The 17,987-nt window shown below is 47.8% G+C and overlaps 2 protein-coding genes and 2 non-coding genes across 5 annotated transcripts in view; 3 read left to right on the forward strand and 1 right to left on the reverse strand.

Annotated features, from left to right (window-relative positions):
• Window positions 1–2,789: 2,789 nt before the first annotated feature.
• ubl7b (ubiquitin-like 7b (bone marrow stromal cell-derived)) lies at window positions 2,790–5,856 on the reverse strand. Its single transcript, XM_057012703.1, has 11 exons — window positions 5,732–5,856; window positions 5,260–5,440; window positions 5,018–5,137; window positions 4,851–4,936; window positions 4,340–4,424; window positions 4,201–4,258; window positions 3,989–4,122; window positions 3,854–3,903; window positions 3,605–3,781; window positions 3,407–3,520; window positions 2,790–3,207 (listed from the first exon to the last, which is right to left on the reverse strand). The coding sequence occupies exons 1-11, from the start codon at window positions 5,732–5,734 to the stop codon at window positions 3,067–3,069; spliced, it is 1,149 nt and encodes a 382-aa protein (XP_056868683.1). The 5' UTR covers window positions 5,735–5,856; the 3' UTR covers window positions 2,790–3,066.
• Window positions 5,857–5,943: 87 nt separating this feature from the next.
• Window positions 5,944–6,016, forward strand: trnav-aac (transfer RNA valine (anticodon AAC)). The gene has a single exon. It is a non-coding gene; the product is annotated as a tRNA-Val (tRNA).
• A 329-nt stretch (window positions 6,017–6,345) lies between these two features.
• cd276 (CD276 molecule) overlaps window positions 6,346–17,987 on the forward strand; it is a 48,206-nt gene continuing 36,564 nt past the window's right edge. The window contains exons 1-2 of one of the 2 annotated variants that reach the window (XM_057012717.1): window positions 6,346–6,599; window positions 10,751–10,846. In XM_057012717.1, the coding sequence (XP_056868697.1) occupies window positions 10,801–10,846 (46 nt within the window). In that variant the 5' untranslated portion in view covers window positions 6,346–6,599; window positions 10,751–10,800. Of the gene's footprint in view, window positions 6,600–8,126; window positions 8,273–10,750; window positions 10,847–17,987 lie in introns of those variants that run through there. The other variant, XM_057012726.1, reaches the window with a different exon arrangement.
• On the forward strand, window positions 7,249–7,321 carry trnav-aac (transfer RNA valine (anticodon AAC)). Its single transcript has one exon. It is a non-coding gene; the product is annotated as a tRNA-Val (tRNA).

The following is a 17,987-nucleotide window of genomic DNA, read 5'->3' on the forward strand; positions in this document are numbered from 1 at the left end:
CGTGTGGTTGCGTTTGTCCCTGATTTATGCGGCCAGCCTAAAAAGAGACGCTCCTTCCCCGTGCTTTCATCGCCAGTGGTTGCCATGGCAAAGCCCTTCAGTAAACAGTAAAGCGTGGCCATTGTTTGTGTCAAGGACAGCATGCAGGAGCCATCATCAATCCAGCGCTTGTTGTCTTCTATTGATCCACTTTGTTGCACGGCCCTGCTTTATTTGTTTTCGCCCTCTAATCCCGACAGCATTTTCCTTTGTGCCTGTGGATTTTCCCCTTTCCTGCAGAGATTCCCACCAAACTCTGACCATTTCCCTATCTTTGACTCGCTGCCTTGGCGTTCCAGGACCATGAAGAGTTGCCAGGATGTGTTCCCATGAGAATGATTCCATTATTTAAAATGAACTGGTGGCTTCATTAGGATTATTCTCTTTCATTAGCAGAAACGCAGCAGAGATCGTCTTAAAACAGGATTTGATACCATAAAGAGCAGGAAAGGGACCAGATTCTTTGGTCTGTTGAACCGTAACAACAGGGAAGTTGTGTAACGGCACAATTTAGAAGCAAAAACATCTGGCAGGTATTCAGGAGGAGCACGGCAGGGGGTCGATGAAAGGAAAACAGTCGCGGCTCCTCAACTTGTTTGCTGCTAAGAATGTCAGAACGACGCCCCGAGAAGAAAATGAAAACTCCATCCTCAGAAAAAGAACTTGCATCATTTTGGAAGCAGACGCGGAACACCCGAATGCACCAAAGCGGCCAAGTTCGTAGTTTTCCCTTTGCCGTCCCTCCTGCTGCTTCATCAAAGCCGTAAAGAGCCTGGGATGAAACGCATCAAAGCTGCTTTTGGGGACAAAAAAAGAAAGTGCCCGAAAAAAGAAGAGAGGAGGAATAAAAGCAGGACTTGAAAGCGGTGAACGGGCCGCGAGGGGCTCAAATTGCCTGGTGTCCATCAGAAGCTCATTTCATATTCCTCTCAGCCGCATCAGCCAAAAAGCAATCTCAGGTACCAGAGCTGATGCTAATAACACCTGAGTCGCCTCCATTCAGGAAGACAAAGGCGGACGCGGGTCTTTGTGGGCGACCCTTCGCCATCCCGCCTGTGATGCGTCGGAGGGTTTCTACTGGGCTCACAACGGACGCCATTGTTCTTCTTCCCTGTCGGCGTTTGACAGCCTTCCGGGTCATCCTGAATCCCAGACCACCTCCGAATTTAACATAAATCTCCAAACCGCTTGATTCAGAACGGCGTCCGTTACCTGGACGCGGGGCCAACGTGGGAGAAACGGAGCAGGTTCCATTCATTAGCCTGGCGCCTCTCCAGCTGTAGAAGCAGCATTTTCTAGCTCAGAAGTGCTTTTCCCTCCTCCTTCCACTGTGATAAAATGGAGTGGCGGTCAGGAAAACAGTTTTCCCCCTCCAGGTCTCTTCAGGAGCCTCTCAACCTGTGCTGCTTCTGAGTGAACACAGACAAATCACTCCTGCTCCCCTCCTGATTCTAATCTGGTGCAGTTACTGTTGAGCTGCCTTAAAAAAAGAAAGAAAGAAAGAAAAGACACAAAATCTCTCTTTGCTCGTTGGACCCGCTGCCATGACGACGGGTCCTTATGGAGTTTTATTGGGATGCCGGATGAGCGGTGTTTGGAAGGGGTTGTGTACATTTCTGACACGATATAATCCGGATGATGGTGTTACAGCAGTGAGATGACAACATGTGGATTAAGCAAAAACCCAACTCTTTACCCCGCCACGCCAATCACGACGTTTCCATGACAACTTCAAATGATTATCTGCCGTCGATTGTTGGAATGTGAGGGCAGACGGTAGGTGGCGGACGCAGAACAATGCAAAATAGCTCATTTGAATTCAAGACAAAAGGTGAAAAAAACAGTTAAAATCACCTTTTCTTTTTCCCCCTTTTCAGCACAGTGAGCAGATTTATCATTATAATACCCCCGGAGGCAGTAGGAGGTGGAACTGCCCCGCAGGTGTGCATATAAAATGTTTAATGATGGGGGGCAGACGGACACAAAGAGCTGTTTGGGTGCTGCTCATGAAAGGCCAGTCCGCTGATTGAGCCGTCACATTGGCAGATGCAGCAATAAAACACAACTGAGTAATTACTGTAGATGGAGGGGGGCTATTCTAAATGCCCCCCCCCCCCCCCCCACCCCTGATTGGACACGACGAGACAAAGCAAATGAGGGGTTTTGTTGAGAAATAAGTTCTGGGAAACAATGGGCAATGATTTGGACAGATGTCAGTATAAGAATACGTGGGCATTGCTTTAGTTTTACAGTAATGCTTGTCTGAGCAGCTTAACTCACCAAAAATAAATACATTTTTAAACCAGTTCGACGGAAAGAAGAGAAGTTTTAAATTTGCGGAGGAAAAAGAGGAACTACTGGAGCCCCCTCTAGTGTCCAAACATGGGAACTGCGCATACATGTGAAACGTCACAGAAGTTTATAGAGGAAAAACAAACGTGCTGGTTAAATGTAAAATAGTTTTAAACCAAGAGAGTAGAAAGGTGAATACGTTAAATAATAATAATAAAAAAAGATCAAGTACTAAAAACTGGTACTTCAGTATTACTGAGTACTTCAATGTGGCATTTATAGTAGTCAAATCTACTTTACAGATATTTAGATGACACCTTTCAACTTGAAGGGCCACTGGAATTGCTATGTGAAGTCCTTGGCAATGATGCAGGTTCTACTGTATTATAATAGGACAATAATAACATTAATGTCAGATCAGACATGTGTTCACTGTGGTTACCATCAAATCAATCAACTCAACATTATACCTTTAATGAAACAGCATTTCGACAGAGTTCAATACTGAATTTATGCGACACAGATCATGTCAGTAGTGAACAGACACTGTCAACAGCTCAGGACTTATGATCATACTTAGTAAATAGGAATACTGTAAATAGTAAAAAGCTGATCTGATGATGACCGGTCAAGGAAGTAGGTAAAAACGAAAACGTATTATTGAATCTGAGTTATTTCTGTGGAGCCACATTTCTTTTCCCACAGCTCTCTCAGTCTGTAGGGGCCCCTCTGGGCTTAGAGTCCTGGGCCTCCAGCAAATATGAGGTCCAGGGCAGCCTGGATGTCACCATCTGTGGCCTGCAGCGCCCTCAGCATCAGCTCCTCGTCCTGGATCCCCATGTCCCTGAGCTGCTGCATCTGGGACTGCCAGCGTCCCTGCAAATCAAACACACGCTGTCAGTGTGAGCGGGCCCAAACACCAGCCGCACTCTCCAGCTTCACACAAAATACATCTGCATCTTTTTCGCCATGTAACAAAAACGACTCCAAAACAACAGTGTAACGGGGTTTGGGTTGATGAGAGGCTCATCCTCTGGAATAAATGAGATTTAATAATGAGAGTTGTCAATCTCACCTGCAGTGCCGACATGTTGGAGGCCTGCAGCGCTTGTTGTAGAGCCTGACTGAACAGGTCGTTACTGACCGGGGTCCCCGCTGGCATCGGCGGTACGTTATTGGCGGGGTCGCCCTACACGTGGGGATGACAGGAAGTGCACATTAGCAGTGTCGTGTAAGATATTTCCTCGATCCTTTTAGTTCAGACAAGTCCGACCTGGTTGGATGTAGTTGGAGTGACGGCGCTGCTTTCGGGGGTGCTGGCCAGAGCCAGAGCTGTGGCCAGCTCGCTCTGTGTGATGGGCCGCGGGCCCGTCGCCCCGCTGTGGCCCAGCGACACCGGACGCATCCCCGCTGAGCCCATCAGTCTGTTGGGGCCTCCGGCTGGACTTCCCTGGGACAAACATCCAAAAGGTGACCATGGGCCTAACCTGCTGGGCAACACGTCTGACTATGCCAGACTCACCGACTGGAAATCCTCCTCGTCGTCAGACATGCCTTCGAACATGAAGCCTCCTGCCAGAACAAGAAACCTGTCGTTTGTACCTTTTTTTCCCCCCTCAAAGCAAAAAAGAGAACCTGCCCCGTGTGTGCGTCTCACCCGGCATATCGCTGTAAGAACTGGACGAGACGTTGCGCGAGGAGCTGCCGCTGGACTGCGCCGGCATGCTGCCCGCCACCGAGTGCAGCACCAGGACGATGGCGTTGACGAGGGCTGGGTGGGAACTGATCAACCTGCGACAGACGGGCGGAGATTACGATTAGCTCGCGCCGGTGTGGTGGCGCCGAACTCAACGGGGAGCTGACACTCACAGATCCAGCATGCTAGGGTCCGTGAACTGCACAAAGAGGTCTTTGTCCTGCAGGACACCTGGATGGACACACAAGGGAGACAGGAAGCCTCAACGCCGTGATGTCATTCGAGGTGTTTGTCAAACATTAGAGGTCTTACCGAGGCCAACTGGATCCGACCTGAGCCCCGGTGTGGCCACGATGATCTGATCCAAAGACTCTTTATTTGTCAGCATTTTATACACCTAGAGAAAGTGTGTGAAAGGAGAGACGGAGCAGAAGGGATCCAACTGAATTCTGAGAAAATTAACCCCGCAGCTTCAATCTTCTCTCCACCAAAGTAAACATATTTTCCCAAGTTTCTTCTGGCGTCACGTCTAAAAGAGAACAGTGATCCTGGCAGAGATCAGCAAATTATTTTTAAAATGTGTTACCTTGTTAAGGTTCCTAATAAAAAACAATAATGACAATGGCGAAAAAGCCTTTGATAGCCACTTAATTTAGATGGTAACATTTAATCTATGCTGAATCTGAATCTACACATCACATTTCAAGTCTACTCGAAGCATTTTTCTGCTCTCCAGTTGTGCATAATGGGCTGGAAAAATGTAAGCAAGCAGGTCTTGGCTTGTTTTTAATTTCCAGCAGGTGTCTCTTTGGGTTTTACTCACCGAGTCTCTGTAAGCAGAGTTGAGAGAGTGGAGAGCAGCGTGAAACACCCTGAACTCCCTGGCTGCAGTAGCTCTGTTCACAGGCTCTAACAGAGGGAAACGTTCACCCGTTTAGACAAAAGAGCTGCGTGGATGAAAACATCTGCTCACATGTCAAACACACACACCTGCACTGCTCTCAGTCTCTGGCCAGGTCTTTTTCAGGACGTGTATGGTGGAGCCCGACAGAATTCCACAGGCATCTAACGTCAGGTCATCTTTAAGTTTCCGCCCACAGTGGACCAGCTCTGAAATCACAATATTAATAACGCTCTGACTGACTTAAAGACAAAAGCAAGAGACAACATAGATCGATTACTGGTCCTTGTGGAAGACGCACGGAACCACTTCCTTTACAGCTGGAACCAACCTATAAGATCAGGATCCGGGATGGAGTCTGGCAGTTGAGCCGCCACAAGTTGTTTTAAAGTGGCGACTCTGTATTCTCCAGGTGAAACATCTCCTGGCATCATCTCTGGGAAGTGGAAGGTGGATTTGGGCTGGTTCATCAGCTTCAAAGACAGCTGCCATTCTGAAGATCCCATTTCGACCTGTTCGATGACAATTAAAGGTGTTAAAGTCGTTAAAATAGAACGCAGGACAGATCACACAAACCATCTCAGTCATCTTAAATATTTGAAGACGATTAAACGCAACTAGGCTAAACAATTTTTGCAGATTTACACGTTCGCAAATCTGCACGACCAGAGCTACGTGCTAATATTTGCTGAACCTTATAGTTAACTAAATATCGATTAAATACTCTAACAAAGCATATAGTCTAAAACAGTCGACCAGTATAAAGGAAACACAAAAAATAACTGAAAAAATTGCTCCCTCACCATGTTATTAAGAGCATTCGATTACTTCCTGGTGTTGGTCACGTGATGTGTTCTGCTTCCGCTTGACGTCACTATATAAGAAACACGCTTCTTAACGTAAAGTCTCTTTACTGCAAGATTAAATAAAAAAAGAAAGGTTAAAGATGCCACAATATATATATTTAGTGTCATTATAAAATCCTTTGATCTCTCATTGTTAACCGTAGCGTATCGTTTCCATAGTGTAGTGGTTATCACGTCTGCCTAACACGCAGAAGGTCCCCGGTTCGAAACCGGGTGGAAACATGGCTTCTTTTTCATATTTATTTTGTGCAGTTAAAAAACAAAACTCCAAACTTAAAACTTAAAAAAACAAAACTCCAAAATACGATTAGACTTATGTTGATTTTTGAGATATAGTATCGTTACATTTGTACTTCTCAGCGCCTGACCGCAGTGGTGTGGACGGCGTCTTGGTGAATTTCCAGTTTAACACAGCGATAAAACAAGTGCCAGACAATGTCGGTATGTACTGAAATATACAGTAAGCATAAGACGCCGACCCGAAAAAGTGTTCACAAACGGTTAATCTCAGAGTCCGTCCTCAACAGTCTATCCCCCACGGCATGACATCACTGCTGGACGGAGCAGTAAGGAGTGGTTACTTTTGGAAGAAACCCCGTCCCAAATCAATGGAACATATCCCCACACACAGTGCTATCGTCCGCCCCAACGAAGTATATACCCATCGGTAGTCGTCCAACTTTACTGTTATAGGCTATACGAAATTAAGTCTTGTTGGGGGGGAAAAGTCGGCTTTGTGGCCCAAAAGCGACAGTCGCCGCCGCTGGATGGTTTGTGATTTTGAAGAGTTTTGCTCCCCAGCATGGTAAGTCCCGAGTTGTTTCTACACCAGTCCGAGGCTCCAGTCGTGTCTTTGGGACATAGTCTGAAACAATGAATGGAGTCAACTTTTCTAACTAAATATCAACAGCTGCTTCTGAGGAACAGAAGAACCCCATGAGGTCGGAGTCAGCCACCTTTAGCTGGGCCGCACGCTTGCAATTTTAATTCAAATAAGACGAAAAGCTATTTTCTTTAGTGTATGATGTACCGTTCCTGACGCTGTGCTAAGCTATACATTCAGCATTTATGGAGCCTGAAGCGCCCCCATCCGGCAGCAAATCCTTACTGCGCCACAGCGACTGCCACGATTAAAATAGCAGACAGTCGTAGTTATGCTCGTCATTGGTAAAACACGTCGCTTGAAAGAACTAACCCTATATATTCCATTCTTTCTGCCTGTTTTAATCGCTTTTTTTCTCCGTATTATTGTCGGATCTTAAAGCATAGCTTGGTGGAGAGCAGCGAGACTCGCCAGATTATCTGTTGACCATTCAATATCAGCTAAAAGTAATGTTTCGATTACATATAATTATACATTACATTATAATGTAATGTATAATAATGTAATGTATACATTATACATACATTACATCATGAGAAAGGTTACTGGACACACTGGTAGCACGTGGCAGGTTTCCATAGTGTAGTGGTTATCACGTCTGCCTAACACGCAGAAGGTCCCCGGTTCGAAACCGGGTGGAAACACGTTTCTTTTCCCAGAGGTCGCAAAGCAGCTTTGACTTTTCCTGATGTGATCCAGGCGATAGAAGTTTCTATCTTCACTATTTGTCTGGGAATAAGCCTTTAACAGTTTCACCCAATGATAACATTATTTGTCATTATGCAAAATTCCGTGTTGCTTTGCCTGTAATGTGATTACACTGTGCCTTTAGGGGGTGCATAACATGTCATCTCCACATTAATGCATGCGTGAAGTTTAAGTTGTTGGCTTGATGTGTGAAGCTGATGCTGACCCACTCTGAATTCAGTCAGGAGCAGAAACTTTAATCCAATGTCTGGGCTGTAAGACTTTCTTGGGGTTTATGAATGAGTTATTGAATCATTAATGGCTTCTTGCAACCAGCTGCAGGAAATAGAGGAAATGCTTCTCTAGGTGGAACAAGTCCAGCCTTCACTCACCACGGTTTGCTGAATTGTCCCAGCTGCCCTACAGTGTAAAAGGCTCACGCTGGTTCTCATGTGGGGAACACTGCCATCATCTCGATGGTTCGAGACATTTGGATCTGACACCATCCGTTTGCTAATGAGACTGCCGGGGTCATTATTAGCTTTGAGACGTTATGAATTAAGAGTTCAAGTGCCAAACTGTTAAAAAACATTTCCTGGAATAAAACCCCCGAATAAGTGAAGTCTGAGGACGGCTTCACCTTTTTTGGGACCTTAATTTAATGCTGCCTTTCGCTATATGTCAAAAGGAATTACACTGGCGACTGTCGTTAGAAAGGAAAAAACTCTACGGGAATCAGGAAGTCAGACATAGTTTTGACACAGTGGAACAATGGCGTGAAGAAGGGCACATTTGGGAAGATAACCGCCTGCACCTAAAGATGAGTCTGATTCCATTCTGCCCGTTTCTGCTCCGCCAGCGCGGTCAGCTTGTTTGACATTGAACCGAGTCGTTAAAGTGGAATTGTGGTGAGATTCCTGGGCAGATTAAAGCGTTTATGGGCTGGCATGGGGTCAGTTTTAGAGCTTGAGTCACTCGGTAAGAAACTCTTTGATGGCTTCCTGCTGTCTGCGCGCCACAGACAGACTCTGACGCTGCGCTGGTGTGTTGGCACTCTTCAGAACGCTGCCCTCGGGGAAAAATAACACACATCTGACCTATTTGGAAAAAAGGCGGCCGTGATTTCTGTCTGGACTGTTCTGCATCGAGCCGTACTTTTAAACTGCCAAAAAAATCAGCTGGTACCAGAGGTATCGCTGCACGCTGGGAACACTGCTATAAACTGTGATTGGATGTCATTCAACGTCCTGTTTCACACCCAATAATTTATTTACAGCAGCTAAACAAGAAACACCCCCAACACACACACACACACACACACACATTTGAAATGATGCACATGCTTTTGATCAGTATGAACAAAGCCTGTCATTACACTCCTGATAAACAGAAACAGGGTACGCCTGTTTTTTCTTGCTAGGAAGCCGAGGAAGGTGTACCTGAATGGTGCTTTGATATGTATTTGTCACAAGTCATATCAAATCTATCTAAAGCTGTCGTTATTTTTACCCGGTGGGTCCGTATTATCCACAGCTGCATTAATATTTAGGGAGGCTCAGGCAGCGTAGTGCCTCAAGTGTCTCTTTCACTTGGTCCCTGGCTGGTTAATGCCCTCTGAAGGTCTGTGGAGCCGGCGGTGAGTGGGCTGTTATGGAAACTTGTGATGAAGCTGCACTCCTGCCCACATCCTCTCTGCTGAGCTCCTAAATGGAGTTTCACAAAAAAGCTGGTGGTTAAACCACCAGGCTGATGACAGCGTTCCCAGTTCGCACCAGCTCACCGGCTTTTAACGACCTTCATCTGATGTAATTGTCTTTTCTGCACAGAATGGACTTTTCTAATGGTCAAACCTGCAGTAGACCACCCATCTGGGGGATTTATGGGAATAGCGTGTGATAAACACGTTTACGCTAATACACTATAATCACTTTTTCAAATAAAACTAAATCTCATTGTGTATACCCTTCTGCATCGGTAATTTATCACTCAAACATGAGGCCCCGGGATAATCTTTGAGGCGTTACGGCATCGGGCATCACCCTGATGTCCACAAGAACCCACTAGAGATGCATGAAGAAACCCTTTAGCTTTAGCGTTAGCTAGACAGTACGTCTCTGCTCTACAGTCGACGCCACTTCATTTGTGTCTTCACTCAACCCCCCCACAGCATCAGAGTATCTTGAGTAAAGTAACTTGTCAGTCAGAGTGTTCCCTGCTGACAGCGGCGGACCTCCCAGGTGTTACTGGAACAGGACAGGAGGAAACAGGATATAGATGGCTAGCTGAGAGGAAGTGAGCGTAAAGGAAGCACACGCGTGGGTCCTTTCCTTATGCAATAAAAGAGGGAAACTAGACCTTTCAGGGCTGCATACATTTCCGAACATCCTGTCTGCGTCCCTCTGCTCTCTGTGGAACAGATGAAGTGGACTCCTTTAACAGCCAGATCCTGTAGATTAGCAGCCATTTTAGAAGCTGTCTGAAAGGATGTTTTGAGCTACTCTGGCATCTATTTACTCCGACCCATTTTTCAAGTCCTCCTTGTTCAGTCTGCTTGTTCTGGATTGGAAACCACTTCTGCTGTGAGATCCTGTCTTTTTGTACAAAAATGCCCATAATGCACTCTGTTCATGTGCCATTTATCACTTTAAGAATGCACAAACCGATTTGAGACCAGTCTCTCTGGTAACTAATGTGTATAAACTCATCATTTATCCATTTTTGAAAAGGAGATATGCCACAATCACTCTGTAATAGTAACATTTGTGGTTATAAATACCGATTTTCGCACTTCTGAAGTCAACTGACCTGTAAATCACGATAACTTTCACTGTGATGCGGACTTTTACCTGTAGAATAAATGACCCTCTGTGCACCTCCATTGACGCGACATCATGGCCTGCTTGGTGTGTTGCCCCGGTACCGATCTGAGACCCAAACCTCCTTTTTTGTGGCCGCAAAACATTGAATTTATGTTAATTTGGAAAACAATACAAATACTAATATCTCTGGTCCCAGAAATACTCATGCAAATCCTGACCTCTAGCACCGTCTCTGAGGTGTATCTCTCATAAATATTTCATGTGGGTCAGACAGAGAGGGGGGGGGGGGGGTGTTTTGTCTCCCGCTCCTCTCTGCTAAAGTAGCGGTGAAAGCGGAGAAAATGACTTGGCCGTTTCCTGCCCGTTCTGGAAATCCCCATTTGTCACCACAGCTTCCCTCCCTTTCAAAGAGAAAAACAGTGTCACCTTCACAAAAGCTTGGAGATAACTCCCCCCCACACACACACACACACACTGCCTAAGAATGAGATAATACAGGTTGTTCTTTTATTGTTTGGACCAAAATCCCCCCCCATCCTCATCCTCATCTGTTCTTCCTCCCTGCAGAACTGTGCCTGAAGAAGTGGACCTGCATTTTCGACCCACCTTGGAAGACCATGCTGTCCCTCCTGCTGACCACAATACTGGCCGTCCAAGCTACGGGTGGGTGCCCCCCCCTGCATGCGCCCCGTCTCTGCTCCTCCATTAGTGCCGAGCCATCACAGCAGGAACGTGCTGCCTTCTGTTTTAAAGAATACACCCCGCCAGGCCTTTCAGTCCCCCCCCCCCCTTTCCGCAGCTTCGCTGAACAGAAACAGGCAAAGCGAAAACCGGACGACTCCCACAAAATAATCTGCCAGTGGCCTGGAAGTTACAACCCCTCCCCGTTTAAAGGCCTCCCCCGGCAGATCGAGACATATTACAAAATATTTCCTTTAAGTTTTTTACGAGGGTCACCGCGGGCCCCCGCTTCGGTTATTATCCAGCTCATAAGGAAGAATAGTTTTGACCTTTTCCGCACCAGTTGGGATGGGAATTTCAGGGCGGGAGAGGCCCGGGGTGAAAACTGCTACAAGTGCATTTCATCTGTGTGACTCATGATGGGGTGTGAGGCTGAAGTCACATTTATAACAGAGCTAAACAGCTTTGTGGCTGCAGTTTTAAGACCCATAGCTCACGCACAAGTTTCACTTCCCTAGGATTGCTTCAAAAATAAAATAAAAAATGCTGCGGTGTTAAAAAGAGGCGCACAGTCCGTCCGTGAGTCCGGGGGGGTCGACAGCACGTATGTTCGAACATGAGCGTTGGCCCAGGTTCCTCATGGAGGTTCCTACAAACGTGCTCAGCCGACTTTGGAGAGTTGAAGAACTTTTTACCCGATGGAGGAAAAAAAAAAAGAAGCCACATTTGAAAATAGCTGCAAATTGGCCTCCTCTCTGGTCGAGCTCACACAACCTCCTGTCGGCCATCAGCGGCACATTTCAGCGACGTCTCGGCGGACCTAAGTGTCTTCAGTGGTTCATTAGGGATCTATTCTCTCCCCAGCACAAACAAGCCCACGGCCTGCTCATTACCCACCGTGTGACATCGGCTGTCGCGCTGGCTCCTCTCACTGCAGGAGAGGAGGAGGGCTGTTTGGGACTGATGGAGTTCTTTAACTCACGGGTAATGGGCTACTGTGGCCTACGCAATGATTATTTCTCTCCGCTAACTGGAGCGCTAAGTGAATTAGCTGGGGCCTCCTTTGGCGCGACAACTTGGTGCATTATTATTATTATTATAATTGACGCTATGCTAACATGTTCCGAGGGATTCAGGTGCATTTTAGAGCAACACGGGGAAAAAAAGTCAGATGTCAAGTGTAGGAGCACACTGCGTTCCCCTGGTTCCTCAGTGGGAATATTTTCTATTAATTTGCCTTGTAGCCAGCTGTGCTGATGCTCAATTAGTCCAGCTGCTAATGTTAGATAGGCTAACTCCGTGGCTCCTGCCAGATCACAAGGGCATTGTTGGGTAAAGTTTAACACAAGGACGGCACAGGACAGGACTGTCACCCCGGCGCAGTGACACTCTGTGCAGCTTCCAGCTGTATCCTGACTCAGTAGTCACATGACGGATCATCTAACTATGAAAGTTCCCTCAGATGTTACTCAGAAAGGAGTCCACAGGCAGGAAATCTTGTTGGACCAACTCAGCGATACGGCGTGATCGTTATTGTACATGCACATTTATGACACTTGGGCCCCCGCGCTGGCTCAGGGGCTAATTTCTTCTGGTTGTTTTGCCTGCTGGGCTAGCGTAACCTAGCGTAGCGTAGCCCCCTGGGCTACCAGGTCTTTGTAGCCAAACAATGAGATACAGTTGCATTCGCACCGATGCAAAACTGGAAAGCTGACCTGATTTTACTCTGTGAGGGGGGCTGTAAGCTAATTCACATTAATTACCAGAGCTGGAATGACGGCGTCAATTGCAGCAGTCAGCAGACGCGTGTTGTGGAAGCGCTCCAAAGTCTGAATATAGCCCACTCACGTCCACATCTCTGGCGTACTTTTTAAAGGTCTGCTAACCATGAATGTCCTCCTTCTGTCCTCCTTTTCCCTTCACAGCAATTGATTCTGCAGAGAGGGGACACTTTAGCCTGTGCAGAAATTCAATTTAGGGTTATTACCCCATATCAGTGATGTTCTTGCTAATTTGATTGCGTCCAGTGAAGTATCCTTTTAAAAACAATCGAGGGCAAGCGCAACAAAGATTGGTTTCGCCGCAGTGCGTGCATAATGACCGCTCTCCGCCGGCCTCCCTCGCACGCGCTTTCCCGCCTGCTCTTTTCTCACAGCTGAGTGAAAAGCGTAGATTACTCAACAAGCGCCTCATGATTATTTCAACGAGCCCTAAAAATGCTTTCCTGTGGTGTTGTTAAATAATTGATATGGTTAATATGCAGAGGCTGCAGCTCTGGAGGGGCCGAGGGGCCCGGAGCCACGTGTGGGTCGGCTGTGTGCCTACTGGGCCGTGATGAACCGACGCCGGTGTGTGCTTGGAAAGCAGCTGCTGATCCGGTGACACCTTCCCCGAGGTGGTCGTGTTGGGAAGCGGCGGCGGTGATGTCAGAGACTCGCCGGCGTCGACATATTGACCCTAACGTAACGCAGCAGATGACACGCCCGTCGCCGGAGTGGGTCAGAAGCGGAATTCTGCAAGGATGTAAAGGAGCAGCTGCGGATGTTTCTCCTCTTGAGGAGGGCCCGTGACAGGTCCCGCAGTCCTGCTATTGATCGGGAGTCATTTTTGCATCCCCCACCCCCCCGAATCCTTCATTAGATTAGCTCAGTGATAAACCGCAGCTGGCAGAACGGCGTGGGTCGCCGCCGCTTTGTTGGTTCCCGCGTCTGAGCCGTGCAGAATGCAGCCGGGGTCGACTGCCGTTGGCTTGATTTTGAGGCTTCTTCATCATCGCCGTCCCTTTTCTCCAGCCTCCGGCTCATCAAAAGCTCTCTGTGTCACACTCATAAGCCAGAAGCTTGTCCTTATCTCCCCGCTGTTCCTCAGCCCGCTTTATTATCTGACTGCCAGAGCCCATTAACAGGTTATTGACGGGATATGAGGAGGCATACGTCTATGAATAAGGCAAGACGGGTGCGGAGTGGGAGGATGAGAAGGAGGGGGGGGGGGGGGAGAGCAAAATAGCACAACAGTAAATCCTATCTTGATTTATTGTGCCGCTGAAAATAAGCAAGTCATAGTCTTCCTTATCTGCCATCGGCTGCATCTCTCCTTGAGTGAGGGCACTCGTATGCTGAGCTCCAGGAGAAGGAAAAATGGGAATGAAAGAGATTATGCTCCGAGCTTAATGTTGAAAGTGACCCCTTTACATTATAGATGGCTCTAAATCTGGCTTAATCTCCTCCGTATCATGGCTTTTTCACCGGCGGGCCACTGGAAAACGTGCTGCTTAAGACAGACACAGCTCCCATGGCCAATGTTTGGTCCTTCTTTGGTCCTTTCATCCTTGCTAACAGCGTGGCAGCCTGATGCAGCTCTCCCCATTTTCCAGAGATTGGTGACAGTACCACAACAATACTCTGTAAAAAAAAAAAAAACCCTCAGATCTTTTCAGTCAAGTTCTTTGATGCTGAGGTGATTCAGAAAGACCTGACAACGTCGCGCTGCAGTGACCATTACCGACGGATGGGGGCAGTGTTGTAAAAGCCTCCTTCTGCTCCCTGCCTTGTTGCCCACTAAAACCCCACCGTCGCTGCAGTCTGTTGGTACTGCATGTGTTTACTCTGCTGTGTCAATATTACCTTCTCCAGCACCGGTGCTCGATTCGCCTTATTTGCTCAAATCATGGGGATACTTCCTGTCTCGTCATATGTTTCCGCGAGGCTTTAGATGGAGCCCTCAAACATGCGCGCTTGCTGTGTTTGACAAATGGCTCCGGCGATTGTGTAAATAGCTCTGCTCACTGTCTGTTATTGAATTTTATACAGTGGGAGTGAGAGGTGCTAATCTTTGTGTGGTTGTAGCTCGATACTGAGCCGAGTCGGAGTTGCATCGCTTTATTGAGCCGCTCCTCTGGATCCCGTGTCCAATTCCTCCGACAGTATGTGAAGCTATCAGGAGTTCTACAGATGTGGAATATCAATGCGCTCTCTGGTGCATCGCGGGGGGGCTGTGTGTGCTTATCACATGAATGACGCAACCGAAGCCAGATTTCTCATCGATCCCGTCCCGAGAGATTAGAACTCCGCCATTAATTGACATTTCAACGTTCAAAAATCGGATTCCACTTACGATCCACTTTTCCAGTTTGCGCTGAAGACGCGGACGCGCGACTCCAGCGGCTCTTGTTTCTGTGGATGGAAACCGATGATGATCAATAGAACCCTAACCCCCCCCCCCCCCCCCCCCCCCATCTGCATATATTAAAGAGTAAAAGTCATTTTTAGGTTTCTCAAACCTCACCGATGTGCTGTTAAAGCCCCACATCAGCACTTTGCACTCTGCTTGATAATTAATAAAGCTTATGTTTCGATAAATTAAAACATGCTCTGTGCACTCGCGCGTGACACAGGCACCTGCGTTTCACTCCTGCCCAAGTGTTTAATATTCATTTAGGACCACACTAGTGCTGCTTTACACAACAGATCGCATCACCAGGCTTCTCACCCTGGACTAAGACCACATTTCAGCTTGGTTTATTAATGCAATGTGGAATTTATTAGCGTTGGGCTCATTATGCAAACAGCACGCGACATATTGCTCTTTTCTACCCACTGAAATGTTGTTATTGGTTCCTCGAAGTTCCTCAAAGATGGGGAGTCAATGTTGGGAGTGGGGATTCCATCCCGTTCACATCCAGGGCTTCATTAGTTCTCCTTCTCCTGTTGTTGGCTGCTCTCGCACGATTCCAATCCCGTTTGCTCCGTCTGTTTCTCCTGCAGTCATCCGTTGAGGGCTGGTTGCTGGAGCGCACCTCCGCCGTCGGTGCCCGCCGCTCCGCTAATTCGGCAGCTGTTTCAGAAGGTTTTTAGCTTGTGTGTTTCAGAGAGGAACCAGGAACCACGATTCACATTTGACTGCAACGCCCCTGTCCTATAGGTCTTCACCAAAAGAGAATAATTGTACTCCCACCTGCCTGGCACATGTAAACGCTTCCATTTCTGCATTCCAAACAATAAAGAAAGGCTTCCGCTGCATTTTCCAGTCATTTTGCAAAACTTACAGCCCTCATGCTGTCACTTGTTCCAGCCCCCACCTGGCTGATACTATAGGAATAACAAGCCTGGAGCAGCTTACTGTATATTACGCGCGTCTGATGAAAGCATAATGGAGCGCCTTGTTGACAGCATGGAAGCAGCGGTTGGATTTTCGTTCTGAAGGCAGATAGCGGCGTGGAAATCGTCTCCTCTCTCACCATTCCTGTGCAGCCCTGCCAACCAGGGCCGTTACCAGCACTCACAGAGGGCATAATGAGTTTATTTCATGTCAGCGGCGAAAGTGCCGATCTCTGCCTCACCGGCACTCAAATGGAGCCGGCGCCCATAAACACAAAGTGCAGCGTGTAAATCCGCGCGTCTGACATCTCCCAGCGCGGCTTCTGGGTGTCTTTTCTTCGCGAGGTTAGACCAGGACGCCAGACCCCAGCACTTAGCCCCTGAAAACAAACCCACGACCCCGGCGCCAAGGTGCGGCTCGACCCTCTCACCAAAGACCACTTGTGTTGTAATCTTCGACTTCTACTACTGGCACTTGTCTCCCCCAAGATCACGTTTTGTGTGTGTGTGTGTCAAGTGCGAACTTGAAGAGGGACGATCAACAGTCGGGTCTGCAGGTAAGAACGCTATTTGGTGTAAACAGCAGCAGGAAGACAGCCAAATATTGGCTTGTGGTATTTCACTTTTGACAACTAGAGCCTCACAAGGGCTCTTTGTGAGGTCGGGTGGGCTGCTTTGCTTTATCCTGCTTCTCTGCCCTTGTTTTGCCTGTGCTCCTCTTGGATTCTCTCCATGTGGCCCCTGTGTTAGGCTGCGTTCTCTCAGGACCGGTTGGTCACCAGACACAGAAGAAGTGAAAGTGGAAGCAGCAATATCGGGAGAGGGAGGGGACTATGGATCTCTCTCTTCTTTGACTGAGATTAATGTCCGAGGCTCAGCCACAGCCTCCTCTCTAGGTTGTTTGCTGATATTATCTCCAAGATTTAGACCAATGTGGTCCTTCTTCCTGTGCCTCCCTCAGCTCCCCTCCCATGTTGCTTCATGTGTAATTCATCCCGTCCACGGGAGTGATTTAATTGTTCTCAGTGAGACGGCCGTCGCTGACTCCTTCGCACTGAGAAAAGAAAAAAAAAACTGCCCGTCAACTATTCATTACCCCAAAGGTTGGACCACCTCCAAAACCAGCCAAAATACACACCGCAGAAATGTCCTCACATATCTCCAGTGACGGTGGCATAATGCCGCCTGCTCCTGCCATACATCGCCCTGATAACTCTCTCATGGTGCGCTGTAGTACAGCACAGCTGATTGAATGTGGAGGCAGTAAGTGGGGTAGAATAACTGTCCCCAACTCAGAGCACCTGAAGTGCTTTAGTAAAGGCCAAACCCCCCCTCTCAGCAGGGCTCAGAGGATTGCATATTTCCACAGAGGCTCTCATTTGTGCCAGGTGAAAATTATAGAGCTACATCAAATTTATTTACTGATAAAATGGCATTAATCGGCCATCTGTCCTGCACGTTTCAGTGCCTCCCTGCGCTGCACTTGTGAGATGAACCACTAGGTGGCAGTGCTCCTACAGAGGAGCGCATGGGAAGGGCTGACTCGGTCAAGGCTACTTTGTTGGATATGGCTGAACGTGATTGAAAACAGGCCCGCCTTGAATTAGCGACGCCCGTTCACGCGGGGCCACCGGAGTAAGGACTCGCTTGTTGTTAATAGTGGAATACATTTTTCGCGCCGCCCCAGCAGTCGGCTCTCCTTCGCTGCAGACTCCTCATTGACATTGGCTGTGTGATAGATGGAGCTCAAGAAGGGGTGAAGAGGCTGAAATGCCACCGTGATTATGACAATTAGAGAGGATGAGCGTAAAGTGAAGTGCATTGCTTCAGGGGCCCGACTGGCTTCTTTTTCCTCTCCTGTGATGCTGATGAGGGGTTCCGGAGAGAATAGAGAATCCACAGGAATCAATGGAGAACGCTGACTAGCGTGGACGCGCGATGGCCGCCGATCCCCTGTGATTATGCGGCGTCCTCTTTGCTCATGGCCCAGACTAGACAAACAACGCACACAGGCGGATGGAAAAAAT

This window comes from Takifugu flavidus, chromosome 2 (assembly GCF_003711565.1).
Source record: "Takifugu flavidus isolate HTHZ2018 chromosome 2, ASM371156v2, whole genome shotgun sequence".
Lineage (NCBI taxonomy): Eukaryota > Metazoa > Chordata > Actinopteri > Tetraodontiformes > Tetraodontidae > Takifugu > Takifugu flavidus.

What these genes read in the sequence shown, in the direction of transcription:
- ubl7b (XM_057012703.1), bottom strand. An exon ending in CCCGGATCCTGATCTTATAG is followed by an intron (nt 5,138 to 5,259) that starts GTTGGTTCCAGC and finishes TTGTGATTTCAG; the next exon opens with AGCTGGTCCACTGTGGGCGG. An exon ending in GACCCTAGCATGCTGGATCT is followed by an intron (nt 4,123 to 4,200) that starts GTGAGTGTCAGC and finishes CGTCTGTCGCAG; the next exon opens with GTTGATCAGTTCCCACCCAG.